The sequence below is a fragment of the Neovison vison genome, chromosome 4, assembly GCF_020171115.1.
Source record: "Neovison vison isolate M4711 chromosome 4, ASM_NN_V1, whole genome shotgun sequence".
In the NCBI taxonomy this organism is placed as follows: domain Eukaryota; kingdom Metazoa; phylum Chordata; class Mammalia; order Carnivora; family Mustelidae; genus Neogale; species Neogale vison.
This window is the reverse complement of record NC_058094.1, coordinates 11,576,897-11,600,308: the sequence shown is the minus strand read 5'-3', so window position 1 is coordinate 11,600,308 and position 23,412 is coordinate 11,576,897. Positions and strand designations below refer to the sequence as shown.

Genomic DNA, 23,412 nt, shown 5'->3' with positions numbered 1-23,412 from the left:
GAAAACTTCCAAACTCATTTTATGAGGCCAGCATCACCTTGATCCCAAAACCAGACAAGGATCCCATCAAAAAAGAGAGCTATAGACTAATATCCTTGATGAACCCAGATGCGAAAATTCTCACCAAAATACTAGCCAATAGGATTCAACAGTACATTAAAAGGATTATTCACCACGACCAAGTGGGATTTATCCCAGGGCTGCAAGGTTGGTTCAACATCCTCAAATCAGTCAATGTGATACAACACATCAATAAAAGAAAGAATAAGAACCATATGATACTCTCAATAGATGCTGAAAAAGCATTTGACAGAGTACAGCATCCTTTCCTGATCAAAACTCTTCAAAGTGTAGGGATAGAAGGCACATACCTCAATATCATCAAAGCCATCTATGAAAAACCCACTGCAAATATCATTCTCAATGGAGAAAAACTGAAAGCTTTTCCGCTAAGGTCAGGAACACAGCAGGGATGTCCATTATCACCACTGCTATTCAACATAGTACTAGAAGTCCTAGCATCAGCAATCAGATAACAAAAGGAAATTAAAGGCATCCAAATCGGCAAAGAAGAAGTCAAATTATCACTCTTCACAGATGATATAATACTCTATGTGGAAAACCCAAAAGACTCCACTCCAAAATTGCTAGAACTTGTACAGGAATTCAGTAAAGTGTCAGGATATAAAATCAATGCACAGAAATCAGTTGCATTTCTCTACATCAACAACAAGACAGAAGAAAGAGAAATTAAGGAGTCAATCCCATTTACAATTGCGCCCCAAACCATAAGATACCTAGGAATAAACCTACCCAAAGAGGCTAAGAATCTATACTCAGAAAACTATAAAGTACTCATGAAAGAAATTGAGGAAGACACAAAGAAATGGAAAAATGTTCCATGACCCTGGATTGGAAGAATAAATATTGTGAAAATGTCTATGCTACCTAAAGCAATCTACATATTTAATGCAATTCCTATCAAAGTACCATCCATATTTTTCAAAGAAATGGAACAAATAATCCTAAAATTTATATGGAACCAGAAAAGACCTCGAATAGCCAAAGGGATATTGAAAAAAAAAGCCAAAGTTGGTACATCACAATTCCGGACTTCAAGCTCTATTACAAAGCTGTCATCATCAAGACAGCATGGTACTGGCACAAAAACAGACACATAGATCAATGGAACAGAATAGAGAGCCCAGAAATAGACCCTCAACTCTATGGTCAACTAATCTTCGACAAAGCAGGAAAGAGTGTCCAATGGAAAAAAAGACAGCCTCTTCAATAAATGGTGTTGGGAAAACTGGACAGCCACATGCAGAAAAATGAAATTGGACCATTTCCTTACAACACACACAAAAATAGACTCAAAATGGATGAAGGACCTCAATGTGAGAAAGGAATCCATCAAAATCCTTGAGGAGAACACAGGCAGCAACCTCTTCGACCTCAGCCGCAGCAACATCTTCCTAGGAACATTGCCAAAGGCAAGGGAAGCAAGGGCAAAAATGAACTATTGGGATTTCATCAAGATCAAAAGCTTTTGCACAGCAAAGGAAACAGTTAACAAAATCAAAAGACAACTGACAGAATGGGAGAAGATATTTGCAAATGACATATCAGATAAAGGACTAGTGTCCAAAATCTATAAAGAACTTAGCAAACTCAACACCCAAAGAACAAATAATCCAATCAAGAAATGGGCAGAGGACATGAACAGACGTTTCTGCAAAGAAGACATCCAGATGGCCAACAGACACATGAAAAAGTGCTCCATATCACTCGGCATCAGGGAAATACAAATCAAAACCACAATGAGATATCACCTCACACCAGTCAGAATGGCTAAAATCAACAAGTCAGGAAATGACAGATGCTGGCGAGGATGCGGAGAAAGGGGAACCCCACACTGTTGGTGGGAATGCAAGCTGGTGCAACCACTCTAGAAAACAGCATGGAGGTTCCTCAAAATGCTGAAAATAGAACTGCCCTATGACCCAGCAATTGCACTACTGGGTATTTACCCTCAAGATACAAACGTAGTGATCTGAAGGGGCACATGCACCCGAATGTTTATAGCAGCAATGTCCACAATAGCCAAACTATGGAAAGAACCTAGATGTCCATCAACAGATGAATGGATCAAGAAGATGTGGTATATATACACAATGGAATACTATGCAGCCATCAAAAGAAATGAAATCTTGCCATTTGCGACAACATGGATGGAACTAGAGCGTATCATGCTCAGTGATATAAGTGAAGCAGAGAAAGACAACTATCATATGATCTCCCTGATATGAGGAAGTGGTGATGCAACATGGGGGCTTAAGTGGGTAGGAGAAGAATAAATGAAACAAGATGGGATTGGGAGGGAGACAAACCATAAGTGACTCTTAATCTCACAAAACAAACTGAGGGTTTCTGGGGGGAGGAGCGTTGGGAGAAGGGGGGTGGGTTTATGGACATTGGGGAGGGTATGTGCTTTGGTGAGTGCTGTGAAGTGTGTAAACCTGGTGATTCACAGACCTGTACCCCTGGGGATTAAAATATGTTTATAAAAAAAAAAGTTAAATTTGGGGGCGCCTGGGTGTCTCAGTGGGCTAAGGCCTCTGCCTTCGGCTCAGGTCGTGATCCCAGGGTCCTGGGATCGAGCCCCGCATCGGGCTCTTTGCTCAGCAGGGAGCCTGCTTCCTCCTCTCTCTCTGCCTGCTTCTCTGCCTACTGTGATCTCTGTCTGTCAAATAAATAAATAAATAAATAAATAAGACACACCTGTAATTCTATGCTTCAAAAAAAGAAAAAAAAAAGGAAGTTAAATTTGGGTAAAGGGATGGAAGAATAAATATGAATGGCATAAATTTGAATCCAAGTCTATTGCATTTAGAAAAGCCATACTATTTCTCCTACAAGCACACATTATTGAGGGACTTCTCCCAAAAAAGTCTTGAATGATCCTGGTGTTTTGTGTCAACACAATATTCAGACCACACCATAAAGAATATACACTCAACATTTCCTTTTACTGTGGCTTCTATCCAAATGCCCTCTCTGAACACCCAGAACATGCTGCCCTCCTCCATTCAGGCCCTCCCAAGCACTAGGCCTAGGTCAAAGTTTAAGTGGGCTCTGGAAAGTTACTTATTAAATGTTGACTGACATACAGATAGACTTGTGAACACACTGACCGAAGCAATGTATCAGTACACTAGAGCTTGTTGCTTAAAATCATTGTGAACCGCCTGTCCATTTAGAAAACTGGAACAACCACACAGTGTCTATTAGTTATAGGATCTTTAAAGGGTTCTTCAAAATTGCACAGCTTTGCCTAGCACCCAGACTGAGGGAAGTAGAACTGGTACTGCTGACTACTCCAGAATAAATGGAAAACAATACATGTTAGTGGACAGGACACTTGGAATAGACTGTGTTGTTGTTTTTAATACAATTAAATGTCATGGTAGACATAATAAAACTGACAGTGAGCACTTTTTAAAAAAATTAACATATAATGTATTATTTATTTCAGGGGTACAGGTCTGTGATTCATCAGCCTTACTCAATTCACAGCGCTCACCATTAGCACATACCTTCCCCAATGTCCATCATCCAGCCACCCCATCCCTCTCACACCCCTCCCCTCCAGCAATCCTGAGATTAAGAGTTTTTTATGGTTTGTTTCCCTCTCTGGTTTTGTCTTCATTTTTACGTCCCTTCCTCTATGATCCTCTGTCTTGTTTCTCAAATTCTTCATATCAGTGAGATCATGTGATAATTGTCTTTCTCTGATTGACTTATTTCGCTTAACACAATACCCTCTAGTTCCATCCACGTCATTGCAAATGGCAAGATTCCATCTTTTTTATGGCTGCATAATATTCCACTGTGACTGTGTGTGTGTGTGTGTGTGTGTGCGCGCGCGCGCGCACGTGTACACATACACTCCCCCCCCCACCTTCTTTGTCCATTCATCTGTTGACGGACATGTAGGCTCTTTCCATAGATTGGCTATTGTGCACATTGCTGCTATAAACATTGGGGTGCACATGCGGTTTCAGGTCACTACATTTGTATCTTTAGGGTAAGTATCCAGTAGTGCAATTGCTGGGTCGTAGGGTAGCTCTATTTTCAACTTTTTGAGGAAACTCCATACTGTTTTCCAGAGTGTCTGCACCAGCTTGCATTCCCACCAACAGTGGAGGGTTCCCCTTTGACAGTGAGCACTTTGATATGTACTGGGCAATCCTGGCATTATCTGGGCATAATCATCAGGGCTGCTGTAGAGGAGTAGGTATTCAAGTATTAACCATTTTGTAAGCGAGGACGTGGACTCACCCAAAGTCACACTGACTTAAACTGCAGTCCACCAGCTCCAGTCTGTTTTAACTGTTCACATTCCTACTGCCTTTTGCATAGTATATACAAGACATGCAGTAAACAACATGGAATCAAACATTAGAGATTTTGTTTCAATTCTCTCATTTACCAATGAGACAGAGTTCCAAAGAAATGATGTGGCTTGGGTTTCCTGACTCTTACTGCAGAGATCCTTCCATGCCATCTTCTGTGATCACCCTGTACAGAGTTTGAAATATACTCTGTAAGGGATTATAAGAATTTATGAGCTGGAGTTTATTGCAATCTCAAATGGAACCAGAACGGCAATTTTAACTCAAAAGACCTAGATCCGAGCACCAATACTATCTTTATGACGAGTCTAAAATGTTTGGAGCACTCTCAGAATAGTCCAGTGCTTTTTAAATCCCAATCTGTAAGGGGGAAATAGGTGATTGAAATGTCTTACTTGCCCACACTGAAGGCTGTAGAAATAGGGCACTGGTGAAGAGTGCCCATCACGATGCAATGGGTACTTTGTATGGTGAGAGAAGACAGAAGAGTGCGCAAGCACTGGTCAGAGAGGGGTAGAGATACTGAGCCGAGCTGTGTTTTAGAGGAGAGAGGGGGTGAAAGGAGGCCCAGCTCTGAGTGATGAAGACTTACCAAAGTGGAGCAGGGTCCCACCTCCCTCCAATACACAGGGCAGACCCTGCCCACTCACCCTGGCCCTCATTTTTGGTGAGCCCATGGCCCGGATCATCATCCTTCACTCTAGGACGAATATTCAATGAGATCACACTTGGTAGGTGGGAAGTTGCCGATTTGTTCTCTTTGGCCATCTGAATGGCAACTATTAGACCTGAAATTAAGTCTGTGGCAGCAGGGACAGCTCCTTTGATCTCCCTGAGCCCTGTATTTCCATCATACCCGGCTCTCGAATAAACCTGCTCTTGTAACTAGCGAAGGGGTCAGCAAACTCTTTCTGTAAAGGGCCAGATAGTAAATATTTTTGCCACTGAGGGCCATATGGCTTCTGTCACAAGAATTCCATTCTGCTGTTGTAGTGCAAAAATAGCCAAAAATAATATGTAAACAAGTGAGTGAGGCTGTGTTCCAATAAAATTTTATTTGTGGACACTGGAATTTGAATTTTGTATACTTCACACATGCTATGAAATAGTCTTTTGATTTTTCTCAACCTTTTACAAATGTAAAAGGTATTCTTAGTTCACAGGCTGTACAAAAATAGAGGAGGGGGGTGGACTGGCCCACAGACCAGCTTGCCAGCTCTCAGTCCAGAGTTACAGATTCTTCTACTTCTCCAATATGTGGAGCGTGCGCTGTGCCGACCACACAGGCCACAGCAGTATTGCCTTTTCTCTTCCAGCTGCCTCATTATTTTTTACTTGTATTCACTCCGTTTGAGCATTTGCTTGGCCCCTATTCCAGTTGGGGCACTGTACAAAATCCTTGGGGCAGAGGGAAAACCAGACATGGCTCTTTTCTGAGTCTCACAGGGTCAGAAAAGGTACCCACAAACGTAGTCAGGTATCAGAGGCGCTGGATGAGACTCCTGTGTTCCCAGGGCTGCCGTACCAAACTACCACAAATGGGGTAGAAGTGTGCCCTCTCACGGTCCTGGAGGCCAGAGGTGGCAGCAGGGTTGGTTCCTTCTGGAGACTCCCTCCTTCCAGAGGGAGAATGTATCCCATGACTCTCTTCCAGCTTTGGGTGCTTGCCAGCCAGTCTTGGCTCTGTGGCTCGTCGATGTGCTGCTCCTATCTGCCTCCATCTTCACATGGCCTTTCGCTGAGTCTGTTTCCCCTTCTTTTTTCTTACAAGGATTTGTCATTGGATTTAGGGCCTACTCTAATTCGGGATGGTCTCATCTCCAGATCCTTGATAATATCTGTAAATACCCTCATTCCAAATAAGGTTGTATTTTCAGGTTCCAGGTAGACATATCCTTTAGGGAGCCACGATTTAATCCATTACAATACTCAGAAGACTGGGGTTAATGTTTTCCTGAAGGCTTCATGAAGAAGGTCTCAAAAAATGCAAGCTGCTGCTCATCAGATGGATGTGAGTGGGGAAGGGAAGGGCAGGTTTGGGGACCAGCCAGAGTTAGGGAGGTGTGACATCACATGCAACTTGTAAGCTGCAGGCAGCTGAGCTGAAGACGAGCTGGGTATGCACTGGGGGAGCGTGCGATGAAGGCCAAGGAGGTCAGCAGGGAGTCCGTGGCGGCGCTGTGGGCATCACGATCCAGCACTATTAAGCCAAAAGGATTTGGTGGAAGCCTCTGGGACTCCTTCCACTTCACATGCACTGCCAGAGCGGAGACACTCAAGACACCCATCATACCACCAGCACAACGGGACTAGACAACCTTTAAGCTGCATCTCACAATCAGGACATTTTGATCTCATGATTAAGGTTTTATGATCTTCAAATAACATACACACTGGTTTTCTACCACTGGTGTCAAGGCTTGTGGCTTCAAGCCCCCCTTACACACACGCTCCTCCCCATGGTGAGGGCTGCTCTTCCTGCCACCCTCCCTCTTCGCCTCCTGTGACTGCCCTCTCACTCCTGGGAACTGTGAATCAGGCAAGTGCAGTTTTCCCCCCTATTACTACAACCATACAAAGGTAAATCCAGAGTAAAAAGCAGATTAACAACAAGATCACTGGTCTTACTGCATTTGGCAAGATTTTAAAAGCAATTAAAACTACCTACATAGACAATAATGAAGAAAAAAACTAATAACAAAGAACCAGTTCTCTACAAGAAGTGGAAATATTTGAAGTTTGTATGCATTCCGCTAAAATAACACAGGGAAGGCTTTACAAGCTTAAAAACAAAACACCAGTAAACCAAGCCACACTTAGAAAAATGAAAGCTGATTTTTATTTTATCATCAACAGCCATTCTTTAAACATGAACATGCATACGTAATGTTCTACGCACACATCACAGTTTTTAACGTTAGTTAATAAAGGTTAAACACACAACATACATCCTTACAAAAAAAGTCAAATGCAAACTTAAAACTTTAAACAAAAGTCTTACTAATTTAAAAAAAAGTTTGTGTTGGGTACCATTTGTACAACACAGTTAATTTAAACATTTTCATTTTGGCTGCACATGAAAAAAGCGGCAGTAGAAAATAAAGTCGTTGAGGGTTTTTAAATAGCAGAATAGGCAGTTTTGCCATGCAGGAGAAGCAATATTAAATATTAGTTTTCAAAAAAAATCCACATTTAAAAATATTTAGTTCAAGTCACAGAATTTTTCTCAGTAGAGACCCCAATGCAATGCATAATTAGCTGCCTTAGATGGCCCGTTTGAAAGGACAATATCCCTTCAGAGTATAACTTTACTGATTTTGGCACAGAAAAGAAGTCTTAAGAACAAGAACATGATTAAAAAAGAGGGAAGAGGAACAGAGGCAAGAAATAAAAAGCAAGAGTACATGAGATAGTAATTGCAATCACTAAAAACTGTGCATTCCCAGTCACTGCAGAATACTGTCTTCCGCCCACAGCAGGTGCGCACGCCACAGCTGCTACTGCAGCATGGACTTGATTTGCTTGGAGGTAGTCTCATCATTCAAATGTTTTGTTGTGTACCTACAAATAAAAAGAGAAACAAAGACAAAGACAAAAACAGCAATTTTAGGGAATTCTTAAAAAAAACATTATCTGCACTGGGTTCTAGAATTATCACAAGGTGAGCAAATAGATAAATCTTCTCTCACAATTGTGCCTTTAATTTTCAGCTTCAACTGAGTTCAGGCTCTGCCTAAATTAGCCTCCCGACCTGCTTTTAGACAGAAGATCCAAGAGCTGTGTACTGAGTCACAACTACCTTGCTGAAGTGAGCTGGTTAAAGTCTAGGGAACACTCAGCTGCACCTCCCACTCGGAGGAAAACAGTCTCTGCTCCATCACAGGGACTGACAAATCACAGCTGGTGGCCCAATCTAAGCCCCCACCTATTTTTGTATGGGCTCTGAGTGAAGTGCACTTTTATAATTTTAAATGAATAGGGAACGAATCAAAAGAATATTTCACATTAACATGGAAATTACATGAAATGCAAATTTCAGTGTTTTTACAAAAAGTTTTTTTTTTTTAATTTTAATTATTTATTTTGACAGAGAGAGATCACAAGTAGGCAGAGAGGCAGGCAGAGAGAGAAGGGGAAGCAGGCTCCCCACTAAGCAGAGAGCCCGATGTGGGGCCCGATCCCAGGACCCTGAGACCATGACCTGAGCCAGAGGCTAACCCACTGAGCCACCCAGGCGCCCCTTTTATAAAAAGTTTTAATGGAAGACAGCCATACTGATTTACTTCAATATTACCTATGGTTACCTTCTTGCTACAGTGGCAGAGTAGCTGTGACAGAAACCATGTGGCCCCAAACCCTAAAAGGTATGTTTACCCTCTAGACCTTTACAGAAAAATATGCCGAGCCCCACTGGAGTCCCAAACCATCACATCCCCAAATGTCTCAATATTCTGAGTGCCTTGTTTCCAGCTAGACGTGTTTTGCTATAGGCAAGTAAACACAAAAAATCATGAAGAGGGACCACTGGTTTATGAGAAGATTTCACCAGAGGAGCCCTTTAATAGCCCAAAGTCAGTGAGTAAGCCTGCTATGTGTCCGGCACTGTTCCAGGAGCTGACAATCTGGCAGAGCAGACAGACGGTAATACACTCATACCCGGGGCAAAGGAGAAAATTAATAGATGGGGCCTTCCGGACCGGAAAAGCCCAGCTCACGAAGACACCGCAGGCCACAGTGAGGAGCAGGGAGGTTATTCTAAGTGCAGATGAAAGCCAGTGGAGGCTATCAGGTAGGGCAGTGATATGGGATTTTATTTAGGTTCTGGAAGGACTGCTCTGGCAGTTGAAGAACTGTAGGGAACAGAGGAGCAGCACAGGGACCAACCAGGGGCCTCAGTGAGGTGACCAAGGCCTGGACCAGATGAGCAGCAATGGAAACAGGTGCTCAATGCCTGAATGTAGGACAATTCAGACAGAACTTAATGCTGGATCAGTTAATTTGGCTTATAAGAAATTCAAATTGAATCTTTAAGGAATAGATCATTTTAAAGCAAGTCCACACAGATGGTCTTTGTGTCTTCAAGAAATTCTTGTTTCATTTCAAATCAATTAAAAATTGAAGAGAGGACCTGAACTCAAATCCTGGAGAGGTAAGGACACACTTATTAAGTACTTGACATATTCCCAATAGTTTTACTTAGAAGGTCACTTCCAAATTGTTCACGTACTACTGAAGAGACACCAGAGCACCTGGCATGTGATAGATGCTCAATTAGTACTTGTGGAAGGAAGACAAGAAAGTAGGCAGCCAGGCTGGAAAAACCATCCCTAAAGAATATTTACATTAAGTGGCAAGTGATGTAGCCAAGACTAAAGCCTTCTGTTTTCTTTTCCAAGTGCAGATAAAGTATATTTAGCTGCACATAATCCTAATGATGTCAGGAAATAAAAAATGTTTAACATCCTCCCCTTTCTTTTTTCCCCTCTTTCCTTTATGCACCTGAATAGGGGAGAGGGCCATGCAAGTGGCACACCGACATTTCACATAGAGTGGTTTAAGTACCACTACTCAGCAATGTTCTCAGACATCCCAGGAGCTGTGAGTGCTTTCCTCTTTACCAGACACAAGTTCTTGCTGCTTTTGCGGGATGTGATCATTCGCTTCCCGCAGTTCTGAGATCCTTCCCCTCAACGGGGCTGACTGGTAGGCACGACTGTCACATCATCACATTCTTCTCAAGAAATGGCCAGGAATGGAGACACCTGGGTGGCTCAGTCAGTTAAGCATCCAACTCTTGATTTCAGCTCAGGTCCTGACTTGGGGTTGTAAGATGGAGCCCCATGTCAGGGTCTGTGCTGGGTGTGGAGCCTGCTTGGAATTCTCCCTCTCTCTTTGCCTCTCCCTCTTTAAACAAAAAAATTAAAAAAAAACAAACATGGGGAGCCTGGGTGGCTCAGTGGGTTAAAGCCTCTGCCTTCGTCTCAGGTCATGATCCCAGGGTCCTGGGATCAAGCCGCACATCGGGCTCTCTGCTCCGTGGGGGGCCTGCTTCCTTCTCTCTTTCTGCCTGCCTCTCTGCCTACTTGTGATCTCTGTCAAATAAATAAATAAAATCTTTAAAACAAACAAACAAAGAAGCAAGGAGGGATGGAGGGAGGAAGGGAAAGGAGGAGAGGGAGTGAGGGAGGAAGGAAGAAAAAGAAGGAAAGAAAGAAAGAAGGGAAGGAAAGAAAGCAAAGGGCAGGAACGCCTAACACATAGGAAAATCATGTTTGGACCCATATGGCATTGCCGCACTTCAAGCGTACAACAAAGTTCCTTTTTGAGTGCGTATGACTTTTCTACCAAAGAAAATCAACTATTATTTAACTTTACTCTGAAATTTAGTAAAGAACGGAGTTATCTAGCACTGAATCTTAACTCCCAGCTCTAGCTTGCTCTCTCATGATGAAAACACTTGGTTCCATTTTTCCATCTATAAAATGCAAGCATGACTTGCTGCTTTTCTGTAATCACATACTGTAAGTTGGAGGCACTATATATAATGATAGAGAAGCATTTAAAATAAACAGCATATATGTGTGTATGCAATTAAAATTTTAAAATTTTTAGCTACTGGGGTGCCTGGGTGCACCTCTGCCTTCAGCTCAGGTCATATTCCAGGGTCCTGGGCTGGAGCCCCATATGAGGTGCTCTACTCAGCTGGAAGCCTGCTGCTCCGCCTGCTTGTGCTCTCTCTCCCTCTCTGTCAGAGAGATCAGTAAAATCTTAAAAAATAAAAATAAAAAAATGTTTAGTTATTAACTGCTGGCTCTGAGGAAGCTGAAGGAGTGAGCATCTCTAGTAAAGCAGCTACTCAGAAAGTCATTCCGCAAAACTCTCTCCCATTCTGTAGAGGTGTAAGTAACAATTAACAATTGCACAGCACATTTGCGATTACAAAGTGCTTTTCAAATAGTATCTCCTTTCTCTTAAAGTGAAGCACATTAGGGGCCGTGGTGATTAGTGTGAGCAGTATTTCTCAAAGTGCCACCATGACATCAGCAAGGGTGTTTACTTATAAAATGAGGTTCCTGAGCCCCACCCCAGACCTGAGAGAGACCCTCTGGGGGATGGTGACCCAGGGATCTGCATTTTCCCCTCCTTCCTAGTTATTCCAAAGCACTCCAGGGTTTGGTCACATAGAAAACCTAAGGCTCAATGCTACAGCATCAAGCATACAGGATTTTAAGAATGAAAACCTGGATGTGAAAAGATTCTGACACTTAATAGCTATATGATCTGTGAGTCTCTCAAGAGCACAAGGTAACTATTTGTATGATGGAGACATCCCCAAGCACCTCATATCCACCATCTACCTGTGGTGTGGATTAAATAAAGTCATGTGTATGAAATGGTATGAAATGACATATGAACATACAGTGATATAAAAATGTTACTAATTATAACCACTACTATAAAGCATCAAGTGTACCAATGAACCTTACACAACTTCCCAGGTGAAAAAGAACCAGACATGTAACACGTTCACTATATAGAAAAACAGTTCAAGAGTTATCTCTGCGATAAAACCTTCATCTTCTACTTTCCATTAGATATGTGAAACAAAAACTGAAAACTGTTAAGTGGCTCTTGCCTCAATGGGGCTTTTCTTCCCTTTTCCTCAAACAGACTCCTCCCTCTCATTTAGCCCTGATGCCTGATGTTGCCCTAATGCTAGAAAAGACCCAACTACCTTTAAATGCTGAAAAACAAAAGCAAACTCTGAGTTGTTTTTTTTTTTAAGACTTTATTTATTCATTTGACAGAGATCACAGGTAGGCAGAGAGGCAGGCAGAGAGAGAGAGAGAGAGAGAGAGAAGGAAGCAGGCTCCCTGCTCCATCCCAGGACCCTGGGATCAGGACCTGAGAGCCAAAGGCTTTAACCCACTGAGCCACCCAGCGCCCAAACTCTGAGTTTTTAATGTGCGGAGCACTGCCCCTTCAAGGTAAATAAATGTAACACCAGGCCTGGGGCTCCTGGGTGACTCAGTCAATTAAACGACTGCCTTTGGCTCAGGTCATGATCTCAGGGTCCTAGGACTGAGCCCCACATAGGGCTCCCTGCTCAGTGTGAAGTCCGTTTCTGCCTCTCCTCTGCCGCTCCCTCTGCTTTTGCTCTCTCTATTAAGTATAAAAATCTTAAGGAAGGAAGGAGGGAGGGAAGGAAGGAAGGAGGTTGGGAAAGAAGGAAGGAAGGAAAACGGGCAAAGAAACAATACCAGGTCCTCCTAGACTTTGATTCCCTCTTCCTTTTCAAAGCAGGTTTCCTGTCACTGACTGGCTTCGCAGAGTCTTACCAGTAAGAAAAAAAGGGTCTTGGTAGACAAACCGGGCTGATTGGGTCCCAGGGTGTCTTCAGAAAGGAATCAAGTAGTAAAGATTCACAATACCACAAATATGGATAAAACCAATGAGGTTTATGTTGTAAAAACTCCAGAGTAAAAAATTCCCAGAAGTTGTGGTTTCTGTAGGCTTATGGTTGAAATAATTTGACATTATGAGGCTTTTTATTGCTATATTATGATCCTGAATCTTTCTGATCTTTGTGTAGAAATGACCTCCTCTGCTCAGGTAGTCACTGCTTACAGAACACTTTTCATAATCCTAATAAAATCATTTAATGGCTCCATTCAGCTGAAATGATACAGCACAGAATTCTGCTTTATGATGCACCAAGTGTGACTAAGCATTCAAGATATAACAACCTGTTTTGTTCATTAAACATGAGATATTTAATACTGAGCTGGACATGACTTTTTTTAAGACTCTTTTTTTTCTTTTTTTTTAAAGATTTTATTTATTTCTTTGACGGAGAGAGAGATCACAAGTAGGCAGAGAGAGAAGGGGAAGCAGGCTCCCTGCTCCCTGCTGAGCAGAGAGCCCGATGTGGGGCTCGATCCCAGGATGTCCAGGCCGAAGGCAAAGGCTTAATCCACTGAGCCACCCAGGTGCCCCTGGACATCATTTTTGGTTATCACGTGAACTACAGTGTACTACAGTAAAAAGCAAACACAGCCCATGACCTCAAAAAGTCTCTTTATAAATATTTCTGTGCTCATGCAATTTTGTGTTTAAACACAAACTAATTGAGCAATGAGCAAATTATCTTTTATGTTAGGGAAATCAAATTGCAAATTAAATCTCTGTAGTTAAGATGTTATAGTATGCTGAGATTTGCATTTAGAAAATATAGTAGCATTCAAGAGATGCCTGGCTGGCTCAGTCCATAGAACTTGGGACTCTTGATCTCAAGGTCATGAATTCAAGCCCCATGCTGGGCCTAGAACTTACTTAAAAAAAATGGAAAGAAAAAATCCTGTCTTAAAAAAGAAAAATTACAGCATTCTTAGGAGTTACAGTAACAACATCAAGTAGGTTTAAGCTGAGAAAAGACAGCAAATAACTGTTTTTTCATTATAAGAAATATTGTAAGAAATATACAAAAGGAATAAAGATATCTGTGAAATTAGAAATGTAACGATATTAAGGGAAAAGAGCTAGTTTTTGCAGAAGAGTTTTTATGGCATTATATTTGTAAAAAGTAAGTATCACAGACCTATAACTATCTATAAGTGTAAAGAAAAAGTTTTGCAAGACTATATACCAAAATTAACAGCGGTTTGTTTCAAAATAGTGAGATTATGTGATTTCCTTATTTTGCTTTAAATCTTCCTGTTTGCTGAATTTTATTTTACAATTAGCATGTTGCACATTCATTAAAAAAAATAAACATCCCAAGCCATCAAAAAATGAAAGCCAAAATCTTTGGCAAAGAAATAAAACTGCTATTTTCAGGTGAAAGCCCCCCGCCCCACGCACACTCTCTTTATTATAAAAATACTGTAACCAATAGTTGAAACCAAGAGTGACAATAAGCAAATGAGATCTTCCCATTTCTAACATGAACATATAAATTCGTATTCTTTGTACTATTGGCATTTTGAAGTATTTCCTTATAGACAGTTTTTCTATACATATTCACATGTATATATATATATATACACACCTGAGAGCATTTAGAAGACCTTCTACACTATTGGGAGGTTGGTCCTTAAGAACTTTGATACAACCTTTCATCTAAGAAGAAAAGGAAATAGAAAAGGTAAAAATGTTTTTCTCATACAACAGTCTTTATCTCAAAACAGTAGTACTTAAATCAGTACCACAACTATGGAACTCATGAGAAATTACATTCTAGAAATGTTAAAATCATTATTCTTAAAAAAGAGGGGGGAAAATCAACTCAACTGTTATTTTGTTTCTCTGTCAAACAAAACTTTTAAAGAACTGAATCCGGTCAAATGAAAGCACTACACACACGAATAAGAGAACAAAGGGTTGGCTAAGGGATGACTTCCCAGAAAAGGTGTGGAGAAGCTTTTGAGAAAACAGACTGAACACATTGCCAAGGAAGAGAGAAGCCTTTCCAGGTAGACAAACACCTTGACAAAAATAATACATCTTATCACACACTGAAAACAGCATTTTGCAAGGCTGAAATGACTAGCACAGGGGAGTTTACAGAGGGCCTCACAAGCCAAGGAAGACTCAACTGTAACTAATGGGGTAGGGACTTGTGATCGGCTCTAAAAAGGGAACAACTCAGTAAGGATGGTATGTAAGGCACATGAGCCTGATGATTTTGAAAACATGGAACGTAGTAGAAACAGCACAGGCTTGGAGTGCCTGGGTGGTTCAGTCAGTTGAGTGTCCTCGTCTTGATTCTGGCTCAGGTCATGGTCCCGTGATCCTGGGATCAAGCCCTGCACTGGGCTCTGCACTCAACGTGGAGTCCCCTTGAAATTCTCTCTCTCCCTCTACTCCTCCCCCAACTAAAGTGCCATGCTCTAAATAAATAAAATAGAATGAATGAAAAGGGAAGGAAAGGAAAGAAAAGAAAAGAAAAAAAAGGAGAAAAGAGAAGAGAACAAAAGGTGAGCACAGGCTTTGCAAGCCATGGAGATGTAGGTTCAAAATCCCACTCCGGGACGCCTGGGTGGCGCAGTTGGTTAAACGACTGCCTCCGGCTCAGGGCGTGATCCTGGAGTCCCGGGATCGAGTCCCACATCGGGCTCCCAGCTCCATGGGGAGTCTGCTTCTCCCTCTGACCTTCTCCTCGCTCATGCTCTCTCTCACTGTCTCTCTCTCTCAAATAAATAAAATAAAATCTTAAAAAAAACAAACAAACAAACAAAAAAAACAAAATCCCACTCCACAATTCACTAGAGATTATACTATGTAATTTCCCTGAATTTTAGATTCTCTATTAGTACAGAGGAAATAACATCTACACCCTGGGAGTATTTTCCAAGGTAAGAGGGAAACTAGCATAAAATTCCTGAGACACAGTAATAATCACTCAATAAATGTTAACTCACTTCTCTTCACAGAGGATGGACATGAATAAAGAGAGGTAGAGAGGCTGGCGGGCAATCAGTAATCTAGACACGAAATGCTGAGAGCCTGAGCTAGCTAAGAAAGGAAAACTGGAAGACAATTCTCACCAAATACTGGTTATAATTCTGATGAACTACACGTGACAGGGTTAGCGTGAGAAATTATGAAACAGAGAAACCAGAAACCTGCTTTATTCCTAATATGAACTTCTGTAGAGACAAGCCAAGTAGGAACCCAGACTAGAGCCACAAATTATTGTGATTAGGAGGGAGGAGAAATTCTGTATTATATGGTCTTTTCTCATTGGGAGAACATCTACTGAATTTCTATACACATTTGGAAGTAAGTCTTTTGTTTGAAATGGCTTTTGGTCCAAGAACGAAAGTAAACTTCTCATGTCTAAGTATTTATTTATATTGCCAAATATGCAGGACGGCTGAGGAGTAAGAGGGACAAGGAGGCATGCTAAGAGACTGCGGCTGTTGTATGCGGCTATTAAAAACCCGGCACAAAACAAGAGGGAAGAGCAACCCACCGTTATCAGAAACTGTAAAACTGAGGGCTGTGACAGGGTGCAACCTGCAGCTCTTTTAAATAAATGCCTATGAATTCCACTTCCAAAATGGTTTGAAATTAAATAAAACAATATAACTTACATCAATCTTTGAAGTTTTGGCAAATGCTCCCACTGGATGTACATGGTCATAGAGTATTATGACACCCACCATTACCCTCAAGCAGAATGACACCGTTTCTTCATTTGTAAATCTGCTTCTGTATTCCCTGGAGGGTAGAAAAGATATGGAGGGATGAGGCACATCAATACTTAATGAACTGATTCAACATTCAGTTGACCCTGAAGGATGTATCCTGTTGATCTCTAAAAGGAACGCTAACGTATGCCCCCCTTTCTCCAGGGTGAGATTCCCAGAGAACTGAGGTGGGTGCAGCAGGTATCACATATTCTCATCTCTGTAGGGAACCCTCCTTGGTGTTATCACCCCTTCTGCTTGGCAGAGATGAGGCAAATTTAGAGAAATCAAAAGTAGCCCCACAGTAATGTTTTCAGGATAGGTGCTTTGTAAAGGCTGCTCCCGCCAATATGATGGAAAAAAGCCACTAGCTTAATAGAGCAATATGCTTGCTATTTAGAAGCTAACTTAATCTAAGTATTTACATTATTATATCACTGGATTCTAATTTTACTAAAATTCACTCTTACTCTTCTCTCAATTGGGAAAAAGGGAAACAGAGCTTTCATCTATCTATAAAGCAGCATGACATAGCAGAAGGCGTCCAGAACCAGGATGGGGCCATCCAGGCACGTGTGGCGGACCAGCCAGTGTGCATTCAAGTCCCTTCACTTCCCAGGACCTCGCTCCCCTAAAGAACAATGATAACGATGAATAGTTGCCCTCCTACTTCATAAAGTTTTCCAATAAGATGATGTGTATACTACTGCTTTGGAAAATGAAAAGCTCCACAAAAAACAAAAAGTTATCTAATAAGACCATTTGTTATTTAGGAATCCAGGAGGGATTCTTTCTTCCGGCTGCTAAGAAAATCCAGCCAGACAACACTATGGTATACATGATAAATGGCTTGAAAGTGAAGGGAAACCCAGCAGACAATTCAGATTAGTGTTGGAAAAATAAAGAAAGAAAGACTGAACTAATACTGAGAGAGGGGTTAAGTGGAAGAGTAACTCTAGACCTCTAGCAAAAAGACAAGGTTCTTAATGAAAAGGAGAGAACGCTGATGAGAAGCATAATCAAAACACCACAGCTCTTCCCCTATCTCCAATAAGAGCGCCACAAAATTCCCCATTCCCAAGAGTCAAGTAAGCGAGTCTGACTGGCCTTAGGTACCACTGTACTTTCTAGTTAACCAGAAGTTACATTAAGCTCCAAATTATTTTAATATTGTTCACGTATTAACTTTGGATACTTCAGATATACGTATTTTCCGCCTTCTAAATAAGACCTGTTCATATCTAGACAACCGTTTCAAGAGGATTGTTAAAGTGAAAAAGAATCAGCTAATACTCACGGTGTTTCGAGCATGACTCTGCATACACTAGCCATGGTGCTTAGACAATCTGTGGTATTTTCTATTGGTAAATTTTTATTCTGTAAAAGAGTATGGAGAAAAAAGTGAAAGTGATAGTTATTACTTAAGCATAATTTAAAACTTAGCATAATGTGAAAAACTGACAACTTTAAATGTTCGTTTCTACTCCTAATTTTGTTTTTTAAAAAAAAGGGAGGGGGGACTAGATTCTAGATACTATTCCAAGCTCTAGGGAAATGGCTATGAGCCAGAGAACCAAGACCCTGCCCTCCTGAGAGTCACTTACATTGCAGCTGAGTGGAAACAATCATTACATGCAGACAGGCCCTCATAGGTCATGAGGTATAGGGATTTTATCCCAAGGATCCTGGGAAGTCACTGGAAACATTTTATACAGAGGAACAAGGGCTTCTTAAAGGGCTTTTTAAATGTTTGAAACATTTTAAACAGAGGAAGAAGTGGTTTTTAAAAAGAAGATTTTTTTGGCTGCTTTTTGGAGAAAGGACTACAGCGGGGCAAGAGCAGAAGTAGGACCAGGGGGAACACGAATGCTGTAATCCAGGTCCGAGGTGAGAGGGCCGATCTGGAGAGGGAGAGCAAGAAAGGGGCTAAGTTTTCAGATTCAGGGTCTATTTTAGAGGGAGAGTCAATAACACTGTCTCACAGAGGAGATAAAAGAGGTGAGATAAAGGAATTCAGGATGATAACCCCTAAGTTACTTCCCTTTATAGTGATACTATTAATTAAGACAGAAAAGACTGGAGAAAGGGCAGGGTCGGGAGAAAACACCCAAGACTTTGGTTTGGCCATGATACCATTGAGGTGTTGACTATACATCCAAAGGGAAGCTGCTCATAGGCAGGTAGATGTGTGCATGTGGGCCCTGGAGAAGGGACAGGACTCAGTCCGTACGCACTCAGAGCTGGCAATGTCACAGGGCCTGCGGAGGTCACCGTGGCTGCAGACAGGAAGAATAACACGAAGATAACCAACCATCCAGGCAATGCTTACCTCTGATACAAATTTTGTCGTGGCATCACTTAAGGTTTTCAGCATTGGGGTTGCCTCAGCATAAAACAAAGACATTCGATTTGCCAATTCATTATTTACTTCATTTTCTCCTTCTGCCTATGTAGAAAATAAGAGCGTGTGATATCAGTTCACAAATTATTAAATATTATAACATCTATAAAAGAAGAGCCTAGGCAGAGTGCCTGTTTCGCTAATGCTTGTTACTCTATTTTTTTTTTCTAATGTTTTATTTATTTGACAGAGAAAGAGAGATCACAAGTAGGCAGAGAGGCAAGCAGAGAGAGAGGGGGAAGCAGGCTCCCCGCTGAGCAGAGAGCCCGATGCGGGGCTCGATCCCAGGACCCTGAGACCATGACCTGAGCCGAAGGCAGCGGCTTAACCCACTGAGCCACCCAGGCACCCCGCTTGTTACTCTATTAAGTACCCTTCAATTATATTTCAGATCCTCGTGTGCAAATAATACTTAAATATTCTTTAAAACAGGTTAAAAATGATATTAAGCAATTTTTCAGAAAGATTAACATCTTTTAAAATATTGTAAATAATATTAAGCAGTTGAGTAAAACCTGGATGGGCTGCCTACTGTAACAAGGCATTATTCTTAATGCTGTGGAAGACAGGAAGATGATGAAGACGCTGCCCCAGCCTCTGTTTTAGGATCACACAGGTACCCACAACACACTAATAAGTAATGACCAAAAAAAAGAGGTGAGAGGAAGACATTAGACTGGAAGAAACTGAGACGGACAGACTCTGAAGACAGCCTTTGCAGATGGGCAGGCAGGGACAGCATTCCAAAAAGTCAGGGGAGAAGAGCATGTTTTCAAGTGGCTTAGAGTAATCCAGTGTGTTCAGTGTACAAGGGGCCACGGCCAGCAGACAGTAAGGTTGGGAAGGAAGGCTGGCGTCAGACTGCAGAGTGTCTTAAGAGCTAGCTTAAATTCGCATTTTTCTTCTGCATGTAATGGGGGGCCCCTGGACATGTTATTAGAAAGGAACAACAACTAGGTCAATTTTCTTTTTCTTTCTTTCTTTCTTTTTTTTTTTTTTAAAGATTTTATTCATTTATTTGACAGAGAGAGAAATCACGAGTAGGCAGAGGCAAGCACGACAGGGAGGGGCGGCGGCGGGGGAGGGGTGGTGGAAGCAGACTTCCCGCCTAGCAGGGAGCCCAATGCGGGGCTCAATCCCAGGACCCTGAGATCATGACCTGGGCTGAAGGCAGGTGCCAACCACCCAGGCACCCCTAAAGCAAACTGACTAATGGTGGCGGGCGGAGTGTGCCAAAGGGACCATAGGTCAAAAAATGAGTTCTACAGAATGCCTCCCAACAAAAACGAGAATGAGGCTCTCAACTGGAACAGAAAAACAAAGATGAAAATGGGGGTGGGGAAGAGATGTGAAAGATATTTCACTTGGCAACAGTTGGATGTACCTGTAATTACTGAGGATAAAAGGCAGGGCAAAGATGATTTTATGGTGTCTGGCCTTGAGTGGTGGCAGGACGGCTATAACAGGAGGACTGACTGGGTGTTACGTGTTTTCATTTGATTTGATTTGATCTGATTTTACATGGTGGGTATGAAAAAGACAAATGATGAGGTCAACATCACAGCAGAAACTGGTCTATGCAAAACCAAACTGATGTAAAATAACAGATGCTGCATGGAAGAGAAATCCTTTTCCTACCAAGGCCCATCTTACAATAGACACTTCAGGAAATACCGACTCAATGTAAAAAGAAAAGAAAAGAAAAGAAAAAAAAAAAAGGAATGGTCGCTCCTTTGGCACTTTCTTCTTTTTATTTTTCCTTTGGCACTTTCTTTAACCTCTTATGCCACTTACCACTCCTTACACACTTAGGTAGTCTTTAGTATTAAACTATCCAGTTGAGGCTACAAGGCTGATCCTAGAAATTTCCCCATTTTTCACACCAATTAGCACAATGTAGGTCCTCAAAATCCCTAAAGAAATAGAGAATATTTTCTTTCTATTTAAGGTTTTACTTACGGTATTTGACTCCCTGGAGGTAGAAAAGGGTAAAGACAAGGAGAAATCAAGGCAAATCAAGCCCAAGTAAAGCAAAAGAGTGTTTATGTAGCCAAGGAACAGGCACAGAGTGCTCACAGTCCATGACCTTGCTCTCCCCTCTTGCCAACATTGGTATCCTCCCATTCCAGGTCAACTTCTCTCCAGGATTCTTCCATTCTAAGACTGTGGAGTCAAAAAACTCACAACCACGATTCACAAAGTTTTTGTGCAATTTAAATGAGAATCCACATGAGGCACCCGACCGGCTTGGTCAGGGGCTCTTGATCTTGGGGTTGTGAGTTCGATCCCCATGTGAAGTGTAAAGATTACTTAAAAATAAAATCTTTTCTAAAAAATCAAAAAATAAATAAAATGAGACTACACAGAGAATTTTTAAGTATCAATGTTGTATTAACAGACAGCAATTGTACTGAAGGAAGGAGTCATGGGGACTGAAGGGACTCAGTGGAAGGGCAGGCCAGCACTGTGGGCGGTCGGGGGCATCCTGCCCTTTCCTCCCACAGCAACAGCCCGTAGTGAGTTACTGACTTTATCATCAGCTTGAACTTCATCTGAATGGACGAGCACATGCACAAGCAAACTAATGGCTATCATTACTATACCCAATTCAAAGCAATGACTTACTGGGACGTTATTAATCCTCATACGACTCAATGTTCTTCTGTAATAGCTGAAATCATTCTGTATGGCGGGATTTGTCATCTAAAGAAGACATTCACGAAAGAAAAACGTATTATGCACGTTAAATGATAGTGTAAAAATTAAGTGAAAAATCTCCTAAATACAGCTTTAACGAGTGAAGTGTCAACTCCCTAATTTGTAATTTAAGAACTAAAACTGGCATAACCCAAGATAGCTTTTTGTACCTAAATCATGTAACATTGTACTTAGTCCTTCTGAATATAAACCACGTAAACTGTTTTATAGTCATGATCCATATACTTCCATTCTTTTCAGTAATTTTAGGTAACATACGAAATAAACGGTTGTTTCCCCAAAACCAGTATTATCAAATAAAAGAAAAAAAGAAGAAATAGGTAAGCACTTAGTTTTGAATTATTACAATAAAAAGTATGTATGTCTTGGTATGTCTATATGGTCAACAGTGCAATCCTCAGACTAAAATTTTATATACAAATTCTTTGTGCTCAAAGTATTAATAAAAGAGAATCGCTTCCTATTATGTAAAATAAATAGAAGGCTGTAATTAGGAATCCACCTCTACCACCTATCAGATAAGGTCCTCGAGGTCTTGGAAAGTTGAAGGACCCACCTCACACCTGGTTACTGTGACAGAGTCTCAAGTGGATCAGGTCTCCTCACATGAGAGTTACTACCTATTTCTTTACACTCAGTCCTTCCAACAATGTGGGGGCGGGGAGAGTGTGCAGGGAAATAGGAAGACAACATAGAGATGAGGAAGAAGGCAGGCAGGCAGGCAGGCACAAGGAAAAAAGGAAATCTCTTAACATCTTTATATAAAGGCATGCTGAAAATTAGGGATGAGTAGAAAAGAAAAAATAGTATTAGAAAGGGTGAATATTGCTCCAGAGATATTTTTAAAATGAAGTTAAATGAAGACAAAGTATTGGGTAATTTGCTATTTGCTACACGTGTAATACATCAAAAGATCTGCCCTTTTAAATGTAGTTTTCCATGTTTTGCTACGAACCAACAGACACCACGTAAACACACTGTGAAGGTCTCCAGGCATTTCCTCCTGTGCTCACTGAGAGGCTCACGACATCCATGCACCTCGGGGCCAGCAGGGAGGCCTACCTTGAGCTCATCGAACCGGAGTGTGAAATGAAGAATCTCTGCGAACTGTTTGGCAAGAGCCTGCTCTCGCTCTAGATGCTGCGTGGGTGAGTACGGGGTACTTGTCAAGGCTCCCAGAAGACCTCTTAGTGCTGCTTCTACAGAAAGGAAGATTAAAATCTTAGGCTGTAGCTCCCTGATTTTTATTTAAAAATGAGCAATTTATAAATATTATGATTTTAATTCCCATAAAAATAAGGTCTCTTCAAAAGCCAGATCATCTAAATATAATCACTGAAATGGAACAGTGTTAAACAGAATAAAAACCTTGAAGGAACCAATTCAGCTTTAAAATTCCATAAACCCAAATTCAAAATAACACAGAATGCAAATCTAATGAATTAAACACCAGGATCAAACAGCAAATTTTCTGTTTTCTTCATTCTACGTAGTGTTGGTTTTTATGAACTGGTAAAGGGTTACCCTACACCTGAGTAACTTTCAGTGGCATCATGTCCACACAGTCAAATCCCCACATGGCTGGGAATCAATCAGCAACTGTTCGTACTTTGAATATGTTGCTTATTTATAAACACAAATTGCTTTCTTTCAGATACTAAGGGAAATGAAGTTTTTGATTTAATAA

At 41.3% G+C, this 23,412-nt stretch overlaps 1 protein-coding gene across 8 annotated transcripts in view; it reads right to left on the bottom strand.

Moving 5' to 3' along the window:
- Window positions 1-7,231: 7,231 nt before the first annotated feature.
- Window positions 7,232-23,412, bottom strand: part of LOC122904295 (CYFIP-related Rac1 interactor B) — a 520,830-nt gene continuing 504,649 nt past the window's right edge. For all 8 annotated transcript variants that reach the window (XM_044244941.1, XM_044244942.1, XM_044244948.1 and 5 more), the window contains 7 exons: window positions 22,788-22,924; window positions 21,633-21,710; window positions 18,936-19,052; window positions 17,904-17,983; window positions 16,511-16,637; window positions 14,464-14,534; window positions 7,232-7,976 (listed from right to left, as the gene is read on the bottom strand). In XM_044244941.1, coding sequence (XP_044100876.1) covers window positions 7,913-7,976; window positions 14,464-14,534; window positions 16,511-16,637; window positions 17,904-17,983; window positions 18,936-19,052; window positions 21,633-21,710; window positions 22,788-22,924 — 674 coding nt within the window. In that variant the 3' untranslated portion in view covers window positions 7,232-7,912. The remainder of the gene's footprint in view (window positions 7,977-14,463; window positions 14,535-16,510; window positions 16,638-17,903; window positions 17,984-18,935; window positions 19,053-21,632; window positions 21,711-22,787; window positions 22,925-23,412) is intronic.